General features: G+C 33.3%; 1 protein-coding gene across 2 annotated transcripts in view; it reads right to left on the bottom strand.

The window, feature by feature from the left end:
* Positions 1 to 1,237: 1,237 nt before the first annotated feature.
* Positions 1,238 to 13,772, bottom strand: part of TAF2 (TATA-box binding protein associated factor 2) — a 73,593-nt gene continuing 61,058 nt past the window's right edge. For both annotated transcript variants that reach the window (XM_045560492.1, XM_045560491.1), the window contains 3 exons: positions 13,395 to 13,500; positions 10,730 to 10,852; positions 1,238 to 1,687 (listed from right to left, as the gene is read on the bottom strand). In XM_045560492.1, coding sequence (XP_045416448.1) covers positions 1,425 to 1,687; positions 10,730 to 10,852; positions 13,395 to 13,500 — 492 coding nt within the window. In that variant the 3' untranslated portion in view covers positions 1,238 to 1,424. The remainder of the gene's footprint in view (positions 1,688 to 10,729; positions 10,853 to 13,394; positions 13,501 to 13,772) is intronic.

The raw sequence follows: 13,772 nt of genomic DNA, 5'->3' as shown, positions 1-13,772 counted from the left end.
TTCCTCCACACTGTTGAAGATACTATTTTTCTGTTGAGAGAACTTTACCACATCTCTACCTACTGAAATTCTTCCTCCTAAAATGAGATCTGCTCAAATCCCACTTATTTGCAAAGCTCTATGCAAACTATGCGGACAAGTTTATTTTTATACACACACACACACACACACACAAAGGTAACAAATGATATAAAAAGATACAAAGAATGATCAATTTAAAAAGTTATTTATTAAACAGGTTAAACACAACTAAAAGTATATTTAAAAGTCCAACATTATTGGATCCCTTTTGAAATATCTATTCTGAAAACAAGTGTTTTGTCAAGCTTTCTAATAAGGGAAATGATAAAAATTGAACAGATAAAAAATACTTAAACAATAAAGAATGTAGTAAATTCAGAAATAAAAACAACCAACCATATAAACTGTTAAACTATGAAACCAAAAATTTTCATGTGTTTTCAAATGTTTCTGGTATACTCATGAGAGCTGAAATGTCTATGTCCAAGTTAATAAGCAATATACAAACTCACCTTTTTAAAGGTATCATACTATGTGTTATACAGAAATAGTTTTAGAAAGAATATGTGTTGGGTATGAAAATTGTCCACATTTAGCAAAACACATTTTACATATGAACATATTCACTCATTGGGAAACAAAACAATTTAATTTAAACATCTTGATTTGAGACTGTGGCATAATCTATATGTCAAATTTGAGAAATAGTACTGCTAAATTCCAACATCATAATCATTGAATGTGCTATCTTTTGTTACTCCATTTTTTTTTTAAAAAAGAACTGCTTCCAAAATTTTCAGTATTTTAGAGTGAAAGGAAATATATTCTTTGTTCATAAATTCTGATGCTTAGTTTCTACAGTTAACATAAAAAATGGTGCAATAAGGAAGAGTCTTATAGAAAAGCCTCTGTCTTTTCAGTAGTTCCAAGCGGTGTTATACAATATTTTACTGGAAATAGTGGTTGCACCACAGATTTGGCAGTTGCTTCTGTTTAAAACATAACTTTGCCCCGTAACATCCATTAAAGGCTTTCAAACATAATTGACTTTGGCAGAGCACATGGAGACCATGATGTGAATGGGGAGTGCCAGTGGACATGGGGGCTTTTAAGAAAAGAAGTTTGCTCTGTGTGTGTGTGTGTGTGTGTGTGTGTGTGTGTGTGTGTGTTTTAAGAAACAGGGGATGAAATAGCTTACCCAGAACTCTAAAACACATTTTCCTAATTAAATCTCATTTGTATAAATAATGTAAATCAAATGTTTAGAACTTAAATGGATTCTGAATATCTATAAGAGAAGCAAATCTTCCCCTTCCCCGCTTTTATCATTCTTCACAGAGGACAAAGCTTTAGTCACATACATTCTTCTGGACACAGAGGGGAAAGTTCTCTTTGTCCCCTTCTCAGTCTGAAAGGGAAGGAGAACGAATAGACCTGCCACTGGCAGGGCTGGAGAAAGTGAAAGGCTCCTTGTCCTTTTCTTTACTGTCATGCTTATGTTTGTGTTTATGCTTATGTTTGTGCTTCTTCTTCTTTTTCTTGTGTTCATGGTGATGATGGTGATGGTGGTCACTGTGTTTGGAGGACGTAGATTCCTTAGTAAACACTGAGAGTGGAGCTGCTGCCACTGGATGCATGCTCATCTCCAAAGGTGATTGTTCCTTACCTTCAAAATTAAAAATACTCAAATGAGTTCCTGTTGATAACACAGAAAGTGAAACTAAAGAAAGAGAAAGCTAATGACAGTACAAAAAGAGGGATTCCTAAGTGTTTATCGCTTCCATTAGGAATGGGAGAGGGATCTAAATAAGACAACCAATTAGTTACACAGAGTTTTCAGCACTGTGGCCAGAAGTTGAATATTTAATACTTTAGTTCTTTGTAGTCTATACAAATTATGACATATACCAGTTTGTTACCAAATCAACTTTTAAAAATTAATATAAGTATTATGAAGAAATAATAATTACGTGTGTGTTATAGGTTAAGACCCACATTGGTCAGTGAAAGCATAACTCCCTCACTCACAGTTCTGCCCTAATATACTGGGGTTGGGGGAATGGTAGCGTAATTGACCCTTGAACAACACGGGCGTGAACTGAATAGGTTGTTATACGTGGATTTTTTAAATCAAACACAGACTGAAAATATAGTATTCAAAGGATGCCGACTTTTTGCATACACAGGTTCTGTAGGCCCAACTGCGGGATCTGAATATGCATGGATTTTGGTATACAGTGGATGTAGGGGAGGTCTTGGAACCAGTCCTCCCTGTCCCCATATATTGAGGGATGATTGTATTTTAATTGTGCCATCTGGAGAACCATTTACATACATATAAACATGATATCCTAGAGACTGGTAATAACATCTCAGTGCAAATCAAACATTTCTCTAGTTCCTTAAGACAATTTCTAGGACTAGATGGGCAAAAGTGAACTCTCTACGAGGATTCAGTACACATAGCTTAAGAAACCCAGAAAAGGTAGGGAGTCTACAAAGGGCATGTCACTCTACAAAAATAAGACTAGTATCAGTACAATGAAGGGAACTGAGAATTAGACTACCCATGCACTAGACTAGGTTGTCCCATTAGCCTTTAGCATGTATTTCATCTCTCTGGGTCTAGTTCATCATAAAAATCTAGATCAAAGGTTCTCCACAGTTCTAATATTCTATCAGTCTAGGAATCTGTAATAGTGGATAGATTTCCTTCTTCTTCCAGACCCACATATCTATAATCTATAATCCTTGGGCCATACTCTGAGAAACAGTTCTCTCTATATTACTATGGGTGAATGGTACTGGTTTACACACAGCCAACTAAGTAAAAAGCCCAAGATTCACCTCAGCTCCCCACTCCCTTCCAGATGTATTTGGTCACCAAATCTTGTTGATTTTCAAAAGTATCTCTTAAATCTGCTCCCTACTCTAATCCCATCTGTAAACTGTACTAATTCAGACCACCTCACCTCATGTGGATTAGAGTACTAGTCTCCCCCTATTCATTAGTTTTTCTGCCTGAAATGTCTTATGGATTAAGTGTCTAATCCATACTTTACACAGTTCACAGCAATGGTTCTCACAACACCAGGGGTGATTTTGCCCCCAAGGGGTTATCTGGCAACATCTGGAGGCATTTTTGTGTGTAACGACTAGGATGGAGGAGTGGCAATGTTACTGGCATCCTGTGAGTAGAGGCCAGGGATACAGCCAAACATCCTACAATGCCCCTACAAGAAAGAATGATCACACCTAAAATGTCACTAGTGTCCAGGTTGGAAAACTCTGCTGCATAGTGCTCTTCCTAAAAACAAAGCTGATAATGTTAGCTGCTTAAAAACTTTTCACTAAAATAGACTTTAATACAGCAGGATTTTTTTCTTTTTTAAAACATTAATTTCTCAACACTCATTTGGATCCAAACCAGCCACCAAACCATGATTTTCACCAAAACAGGCATCACCACAGAAGTTTTCTAAAAATTACATTGCAGTACTAATTTTATTTACTGACAGTTCATAATCTGTCCCCAAGTTACCATTTCAGCTTTATCTTCTACTCTTCCTTTTTATACACTCTCGGCTAGCCCTTTTATAACACTGTGTATTTATTTGTAAATGCCATTCTCTATGCACGGAGTGCCTTTCCCTTATTTCTTGTCTGACTCACACATACATTTAACAAACATCAGAAACTATATGGGAGCTGGGGAAAATAGTGATTTTGAGATCTGTTCAATTCAGTTGAACAGATCTCAACCTTTCTGCTCCTGGAGCTTACAAACCAAAGAAAGAAATTAAGTATACCACTGTAACATTTTAGTTTCTTTAATAATATAAAACTTAGCTCAAATGTTTCTTTGGAAAGTTTTCTCTAAACTGCACAAAAGGAATTGGTTCCTTCATGTTCTCACAGCACAACAAAAATAAGGGAATTAAGGCACAGACAGAGAAACTAAGTAACTTGTCCAAGGTGGTAATGGCAGGTCTGACCTGTGCTCTTAACCACTATGCTACGGTGCCCATCTGCAGGTAGACAGAATGCAGTATTTCTTTTTTATCTTTGAGTCTCTTCCGTTAGACTGATGACAGCCTCTTGAGAACAGGAAGCTAGTTTGTCTTTTTCATCTTTATGTTCCAGTATATATAGCACAGTATCTATCATCCCCTACCATTCCACACCTCTTCACCATTAACAAAGTTTGCTAAACAAATGAATGGATCATATTAAGGTCACTGATTTTGAGGGGAAAAGGATAAAGTACAAAAGCTGTTATAGATCATCCACTCAACTGGTATTTATTGACTCCTATACTTCTTTTGTGTCAGACATTATTCCAATATTTTAGAACAAGTAAACAAATCAAAGTTTCTGTCCTCACAGATTATTTATGTTTCATTATCATAAAATTATATTTTTTATATTCACAATTTTTTTTATAAAGCCAACACTAATACTAATGAAAAAACTAAGTAGATTATATATAAAAGCAAGTTTGGGTATCTGTATCTCCTGCAATAATTGATATTTACCAAGATATTCTTTAGAAAAACAAAATTTTTGAGAGATAATCTAATTTATAGTTTCAGCCAAATGTGCCACTATATGATTTTAATTTAGATTTTTAAATTAATTGCATGAGTATGTTCCTGATTCTATAAATATGGGAAAAGAGGCCCACACCTAACAGAATTCATAGCCAGGTGATAAGAAGAAGTAATAAGAGACTTCAAAGCCTCATGCACAAATTCCTTTAGCTTTCATCTCATTATTTAATCATTCTACATCAACAGACTTTGCAACTGTATAGTTGGCTGTCTGCAATCCTGGGAGTCTGAGGTTCTTTTCTGCACTGAGAAAAGTTTTATCATCTACTCCTAAACATCTACCAAGCTACTTGGATTATAGAAAAGCCAGTAATTATATTGGAACCTGTACTTCCCAGCAGAAGCAACTGCCAAATGGACAACTGAGTGTTCATGGATGTAATCTTTTCCAAGAAATACTTACAACAACTTCAAAAGTGAATCCAATCTCTTGTCTAGTGGCCTCATACTTACTTTGCATTAAAGATATATTGATTATAAATCTTGCATTTCTCTTGATTTATATGAGGTCTATTAAGAAGACAATGGATTAGTTATCTCCAAGAATAGAGGTGTTAGGAACCCGGGGTCCTAGGACAAATGGCTGATCCAGGTCTAGGGCAGAATATTTACAACATGAGCCTGGAACAGCTGGTATAACAGCAAAGCAGTTAAAAGTCTTGTCAAACAGACTCAGAAGTCAACTTAAGAGGCTTTCACTGTCCAAAGATGGGACAATTTGAATACTGATAAGAATAATAATTGTAATGGACTGAAACTGATTTATCATCATTGGAAGATGCTAGTCAGCCAACTCATTTCCTATATGCTTTATACCACTGGGTAATAGTAGATAAGGAGGAATGGAGCTTTACAGAAGTAATCTAGTTTATAAATAAAAATGTAAGTATGAATTGGAATATCACCATCTTGCAACCCTCAATGAATTAATGGATCTAGATCCTGAACACGTAGCAGTTAACCTCATAAAAAAGAGCCGATTAGACATTGTATGTTTCCAGACAGAAGAACACACTACCATCTATAAACCTGAATCCAATTAAACTTCTAGATACAACTATAAAATCAGAGAACTGCAGAGAACTCTAATATGTTAATTGTACCACAGGTATACAGTTAGCAAAATACAAACTTGACATCTACAGATTAAAAACCTGGTTTCTTTAACAAATTCATTGTAAGGATGGGGGTGGAGAGAGAAAAAGATTTGGACTAGAAACTTTAGATTAAAAAAGCTATAAAGGCTGTATCAGCCAACTGAAGATATAAACCTTATGTGGACACTGATTTAAACAAATTGTTAAAAATAAAAATAAAATAACGGCATTTATGTATGAGTCAACTGAAATTTAAACAGTGACTGAGTATTTAATAATATGAAAGAACTGTTAAATTTTTAAGGTATAATAATATGTTCACTATGATTTTTAAGAGTCCTATCTTTTAAAGATACATAAATTATTTATGAATGAAATTATATGATATGTAGGATTTACTTCAAAATAACTCAGAAGGGTGAAAATAAGTAAGAGTATCGATTAAATAAGACTGACCATTAGTTGATCGTTGTTAAAGCTGAGTAATAGATACAGAGATTTCATTATACTAGTCTGACTACAGCTCTCTCTAATAAAGCATTTTTTTTAAAAAAAGAAGAAGTTAAGACATTTTGGCAATATCCATGAAAATATTAAATGCTCATATTCTTAATTAAATTTCTAGAAACTTATCCCACTAATATGCTCATGCATGTGTAAAGACACATATACAAAGATATTAATTAGAAATATTATAACAGCATAACATCAAATCTAATGTTATCCTATCACTACCAACAACCTTTAGCTCTAAAGTTTTCATTTATTATAGACAATATATGTTTTTGTTTGTTTATTCTCTATTTTTCCTAAATAATTTTTTACCAAGTCAAACCTAAGGTGATAAGAAAGTACAATTTCCTTCCCATGTGGAATTATATTAACAATCAGATTTGGGAAACACATGAATGTACTTTCACTGCAGCATAAAATGAGGTCACCTATAGAATCTTTATCGAGAAAATGCATATATTTCCATCCCCTTGAAACAAATACTTACACACATAATTTCACATATCATTTCAGGGACTTAAAAGATGCCTGGGAACTTGAGGTCCACCCATGGTTAAGCACCACTCATTTTTAAGCTAATGAAAGCTGTTTTAGTGACCTGAAATATATGTCTCTATTCTAGAGATAGCAGATATTATCAGAAAAAGAAGATACATATAATTCATAATACCATAATTTTCTTATTTCATGTTATATATAAAGAACAAAACAGACATTCAGAGTTTTGTTTTTCCAGCCAATGTAAAATCTTTCCTGGAGAACAAATAAAAGGCACCCATGGATAAGAGTTAGTTGCAGCCAATTTAACAAATGTAAAACAAACAGAAAGAGGTACTTAATATAAGCCAAATGTGGAAGCTTTTCAGCCCATTTGATAAAAGCACTGACAAAAAACTGTGAATAACCTGCTAATTCTATTAAATTCACTCACATTAGGTATATGTTTAACTTTAACACAAAACCTGTGGTTTCTATTAGGAAAGGTATGAAGCCTATTCTTTGGATTTTTTAGATCACTATAAAAAATAAACTATAGAATTATATCACTATAATTTAAGAACTAAAAAATCAAAGTCTGTTTTTCATATTGGAATTTCAAAAGAAAAACCTCTAGGGCATGATCTCAAGTTTTTTAAAAAAATATTTTTTCATTAAAAAAATTTCATGTACTAGAATTATGCTTTTCCGACTTATGCAAGAAGGTATTATATAATACAACAGCCCTAGCTAGGCAGCTACAGGAACTCTCCTTTCCCCGCCCCACAAAAACCATTGGGGAATTCCCTCTGCTCCTGGTTCTGAACCTTCCTCCCTCCCCCTCCTCCTCTCCAGCACTGCAACCCCTGCAGCAACCCAAGAGACAGCCCAGTCAGTCACTCACTACAGGCCTTTGCAGTAGGGGACAAGGAGTTGCTGTCATGGGAAGGGAAAAGAAATAGTAAAGTGATGAAGGAAAACACTCTTGCCACTTCTTCTTTCTTACCCAATGGCTTATCTACCACCTATATATTATCCCTTTCTAAAATATTCTTCTCACTATCATATGCAAGGAAAGCAAAAATTGGGGTGGGGGAGAAGGTTAGAAAGTAAAACATGATCTATCTTCTATTTAACAGTTTCCATCTCTTCTATACTCAGCCCCCATTCTTTTTCTAACCCTCCTAGATGATGTCTGTAACACAGTCTATATATTCAAGTTCTCAATTATCATCTATCTGGCTCCCTGGCTCTAAGGGAGCCATCTTAAACTTCATCTCACCTTGTGAATTAAAAAAAAAAAAAAAGCAAAAAAGCAGGGGCCTCAAACTCAAAAGCCTTGGAAATAACATAAATGAGTATGCAGAATACTGGGTGTAGCATAAGGGATAGATAAGTTAGAAAGAACATGCCCTACTTAAGAGGCCTCTCAGTTAAATCTTTTTCAAGAAAAGCTGAAAATCTGGATTTTTTTAATGCATAATCTCTTCATTTTTAGTCAACTAGTTAAAAAAAACTTTTGTAAGGCTTAGACAAACTGCCTCAGCTGGATGAACCGAATATGGGCCAAAAAAAAAAAAAAAAAAAAAAAACCCAACCAAAAAACAAGCCCAAAATAAAAACACACATTTGTGACCTTTAATCTAGAATCCCTAGAAACTAAAAAGAATTCACAGCTTTCCTTATCACTGATGTGTGCTGTCTTCCTCTTGAACCCCCAACTCTCAACCCAGGCCAAGGTGACTACCACAGTAGAAGATCTCCAGCTCATGCCGAGAGGCAGGAAGAGAGGAAACTCCTTTTTTACTGCCAACTTTACCTGACTTGACTTGGGTTAGGCTAAAGTTGTGTTTCTGATATCACAAAAGATGGAGCTCTGAGTACCCCTTCTCACAGAAACAATGTTGCATACGATGGCTAGGTTTGATACTTCTATTCTTTATGTATGGTATAAGTTAAAAAGGCTTTTTTGTTGGGCTAGTTTGGAAAAGTTACTTAGATATAACAATGTTGCATTTAAAATTCCAAGATAAATTCATGTGCAAATAAACCTTTGAAACACTATCATTGGTAAATAAAGGCTTTCTAAATTCTAATAATATCGCTGGTGAATTTTAAGACTTACTCAGTAGCCTTAGGGTACTGAATAGCAAAAACACATTTAAAGGAAATTACACAGGCACATTAAAGAACATAATCGAAGTTATAAGTTTAATAGATCAGTCCACCTAACTGATATACATTTTGCCTCATGACACAAAAAGATCCTACACTGATAGCAACTAAAGCTAAAATTTTAATGCTTTCCTATTCCCTAACACTAGCTCTGTCTCTCTCCCTCTTCTTCCCATATGCCATGAGAACAAGACTGTAAAGACAGATTCCCCAAAAGTGAAAATGTATTTTTAAAAGCAATATGGAACAAAGGCACATTTGTGGGCACAAAAAGTTAAGATTTGCTTCTACATAGGTTAATATACCAAATGTATTCAGATTCCTTTTGGAACAGAAATTGATCAGAATCTTGGAAATTGAGAAAAAAAATTTTTTAAAGGCAAGGTAGGCAGGCAGAAGCATCACTGTCCAACTAAACCAAGAAGGCTGAAACTCTCTAAGCTTTATAATCTTAAAAAAATGTAAAAAATTCATCATCTCTAATAAAATTTTAGTATAATGATAATAAGATAAAATTACACCAAAACCAAAAACAAAACCATGAGAATCCAGGATTGGCAACAGCCAAGAAATGTCAAAATTCACTCAAGAAATTAAGTGCTAAAGTATCCAGTTGATTTCCTTCTGAAACAGATTTTGTGTTAATCTATTACAATAAATGCATACAGAACACAAAGAATTATATGCAATCAACAGTTTGAGGTCTCAACATCAAAATATTTTGTGGTGTTTCTTTTGTTTGAAGTCTACTATTAATCATAGTTGATCCCTAAGCTCCTAAAATCAATAAATAGTACTCCTTTTTAAAAACAATAGATAAAAACATGGTTTATATAAGCAAAATCCATCAACTGGAACATAACCAGAAGTTCATAGATTTTAAAGTCTGACTAATGACTTTTGGAAAAATTGTTCTTTAAAAATGACTTTGTTTATGTATCTTGTTTTTCACTCTCTGTTCATTCAAAAGTTGAGGACTGAATATTTGTGTCATGGTAGTTCATCAGCATTGAAATGTTTACCCTTTTTTTGGATTATAATCTTTTCTTTGTAAGCAACAGAAGAACAGAATAAGCAGAAGAAAATGTAAAATAGTACAATAGGTACAAACACATCTGTATTGAATTAACTTTCATAAACTTAAACCCAATTAGTATGAAATAATATAAAAGACAGAACATGTTAAAGTTTTCTAGGTATAGCATCAAGTTAACGATGGACGTAGTAGGGAGAAGTTGTTGATTTTTGTATTTTATAAAGGTATAAAGGTACAGATAAGATGGTTTCGACTGAAGATATCATTTATTATATAATATTCTTAGAAAAAGGAGAGAGCAAAATGTTAATGTAATGGGTACCTTTAAAGAACATCATGAGTGATAATTTTTTCTCATCTTTTTTTTGTTATTTCTAAGTTTTCTATAATAGGAGTACATTACTTTTAAAAAATAAAAAAGTCTACTTTAAAAGTCTTTATATTTAGATACTATAAAGTCAATGTATTATAAGAAAAGCAAGAAAAAGCAAGAACTAAAATCTATACTTTTAAAGTTTTTTTAAATTGATAAAGTTTATAGATTTGTTCTTTTTTGTTTATAGATTTTTTAAAAGTTTTATTTATTTATTTCCTTGCTTACTTAGAGACAAGGTCTCGCACTGTCCCCTAGGCTGGAGTGCAGTGGTGCCATCATAGCTCACTATAACTTTGAACTCTTGGGCTCAAGTGATCCCCCCACCTCAGCCTCCTGAGTAGCTAGGACTACAGGTGTGTATCACCATGCCTGGCTTAAAAATTTGGTCTTGAGGAGAATAAAATAATTAATTAATTAATCTTACCTGTTGCCTTCCTTGCAAGTTCCATACTCCACTGGGGTTTTGTGGTGGGTGCGCTGTCACAGCCTGATGAATGCTGGGGTATTAAAGCAGATCGGGAGCTAGCTGGCCGAAATTTAGAGAGCCCTAAAATACCAAACAAGAGAAAAAAGAGGGATTCATTTCTTTGTTTTCCAAAAGAAGAAAAAAAACCTGACAAGTTTCTATAAGTTAGCCTTAAAAACAGATGCAATTCAAGCACAGAAATAGTCTTACAATGAAAAGAACATTATTTTAAAACTACTAAAAATCCCATTTAATACTTTGTCATGCTTTGATGTTGTCAACTGTTCTGTCTGAACTGCCAAACAGCGTCTTAGAGATAGTAATGTAAATTGTATATGGGACAATTACCAAAGTACTGCTTTATGTCAGTTATTAGATTGGTTCATTACAATGGTAATAGAAGGTCTAACAAATGTAAAAAGAAAAAATATTTTGTCATGGTTCCTGTAAGCTTAAGTCTGAGAACAATACGCATTTGAGAGAGACAATATAAGCCTGAATGAACTGCTGAACATATAAATTAAATCCTATATTCTGGGGCAGGAACTTTTTCATATTTTTATTATTTATGTGGAATTTTGCATTTAGTAAAGTTTGTCCTGCTTCCCTCCAAATTTGCTAATAATTTCCATTATAAAAGTTACTAAACAAATATATCGAACTAATTTAGACATTACAGAAGACATTTAAAACAGGAAATGGTTTATATATAATGTGAACAGAACTGTAGTAGGAATCTGGAGATCCAGATTTTGATTACAAACTTACTTACAAATTAGAAATACATTCTGGGCAAGATACTGTATCTTTTTGTGTCTTAATTCCTTCACTTGTCACATGGAAAAGTCCTAAGATTTGGGTATCCCTTAGTTGGCCATTACTTGGGTATGTCATCTAGGGCAAGTCACTTAGCATCTCTCTGCTCATTTACTTAAATGGACAGAATAAATAATTATTAAGATCTCTTAAATTATAAAAGCCAATGAATTCATGACCTATCAGTTTTCAAATATATGCAGACTCATATTCTACCTGCAGCCAGTTCTCAAATTCTATTGACTTCATCTTAGACTACTGGAGAGTGAAAAAATAATTTAGGTGTCATAAATAAAATTAAAACAAAATGTCAAATAAACAAAAAGCCAACCAATGTCAGTAAGAAGGTCTTAGCACAACTGTAACATGATAAAAACAGAAAGGAAAAAACCTCACTCAAATGTAAAGATCATAAAAGACAACCACCAAGCGCTATTAACAGGATTTTCAAACAATAAGAAAGTACCCAGAAAGCTGGAGGGCTTGGCGCGGGGCGGGACAGTCATACTTATAATGGAAGAAATGCATTAAAAAGTAAACCTGAGTTGTTATTTTAGTTATTCTGTAAATTTTAAATTATTAAACTGATGGCAACAAAACAGTGCTGTGAGATATGAAAAATGATCTCAACTACAAATGAATTATAATTTATGCATCAGTATGAATTTTAGAAACACAATGCTGATTGAAAAAAGTCATATTATACTATTTTCATAAAAATTCAAAAAGCAAGCAGAAGTGAACATATAGGGTCACATATCTATGTGGTACACTATAAAGAAAAGTAAAAGAATGAAATTAAGGAAAAGAAAAAATGAAAATCCAAGACAGTAGTTATTTGTAGCGCACAGGAAGGAGAACAGGACCAAGCAAGAAGCACATAGGGAATATCTGTGATGGTATATAATGTACATGTTAAGTTGGGTGGCAAGGTCAGAGAGATTAGTTTTATTACTATATTTCATGACTTACATGTAAGTTACATCAAAGGCTTTGTTTCTTAAAAATTAAAAAATGCTTATGACATAAACTGGTATAATCTCTTCAAAAAGCATTATAGTAATATGTATCAAGAGCTATGAAAATCTTCCATAGACAAATATCTCACAATATAGCTAACATTAATCTTTTCACTAATAATACATTTTGAAAAATTTGTCCAAACAACATAATTTGATACAAAAAGGAACAGAAGGTTGTATGAAGATATTCCATGCAGAATTATCTATAACAAAAAATTAGAAACAATCTAAATGCCTATCAATAGGGAAATGATAAGATAAATTATAGTACATCAACTCTATAGTGCCTTACATAGTATTTTCAAAAGAAAACATGATGCTTTTTGAGAGACACATGCAAAATTCTATGACAATATTATATGGCATAGGCAGGCAAAAGAAGGTAGTACTATGAGCAGCATTAACGTCAGTAAAAAATAATCTTTAATGTAATTACAGTTACATTATTAAAAAGAAACCAGACCTAATATTTTATTTTGAAGTTAAATCCACCACATATCCACAAAAAAGAAATTAAAGCCATTAGAAGAAATATGACAAGTCGCTTTTATAAAAACAAATTCATAAGTATGCCAAATATTTTTAAAGGACCAAAATAAAACAGAAAATTTCTAAAATAGCTTTTTAAAAATGTATTATTTTACCAATATGTTATAATCTGATACAATCTAGTATTTTACACTGGCCAATTTTAAACTTTATTTGAAAATAATGCAACACAGCTTAGAATACTGATATCAATAACTCTCTTCATCTCCCCAAAGATTGCAGAACGCTAATCTTACCTGGAGTTGATGGCCTTTCAAGCATGTTCAAATGATGGGAAATGAAGGCCTGGCTATCATGAACAGTATCCATATCAATCTCCTCCTCATCTTGAGAATTTGAAAACTAAAACACACACACACACAAAAAAAAAAAAAAAAAAAAAAAACACAACAAAGGAATAAAAGAGCCATTACATCACTTAACCTTTGGATCTTAGCTCTAAGAAAAGTAGCTGAGAGGCCACACGATATACCCCCATAAAATCTTAGAAGGAAAAGTAGTCTCTTTTCCTCAAAAGGTATTAAGAGAGAAAAGATTATGTGGTCCAGCCTCCAAAAGAAGCTGATTAGAAATTACTGGAAATGTAACAGCAACTAATATCTACTCCTATGTTG

The sequence above is a fragment of the Lemur catta genome, chromosome 9, assembly GCF_020740605.2.
Source record: "Lemur catta isolate mLemCat1 chromosome 9, mLemCat1.pri, whole genome shotgun sequence".
Lineage (NCBI taxonomy): Eukaryota > Metazoa > Chordata > Mammalia > Primates > Lemuridae > Lemur > Lemur catta.
The sequence above is the reverse complement of the archived record's forward strand: the minus strand, read 5'-3'. Positions and strand labels throughout refer to the sequence as shown.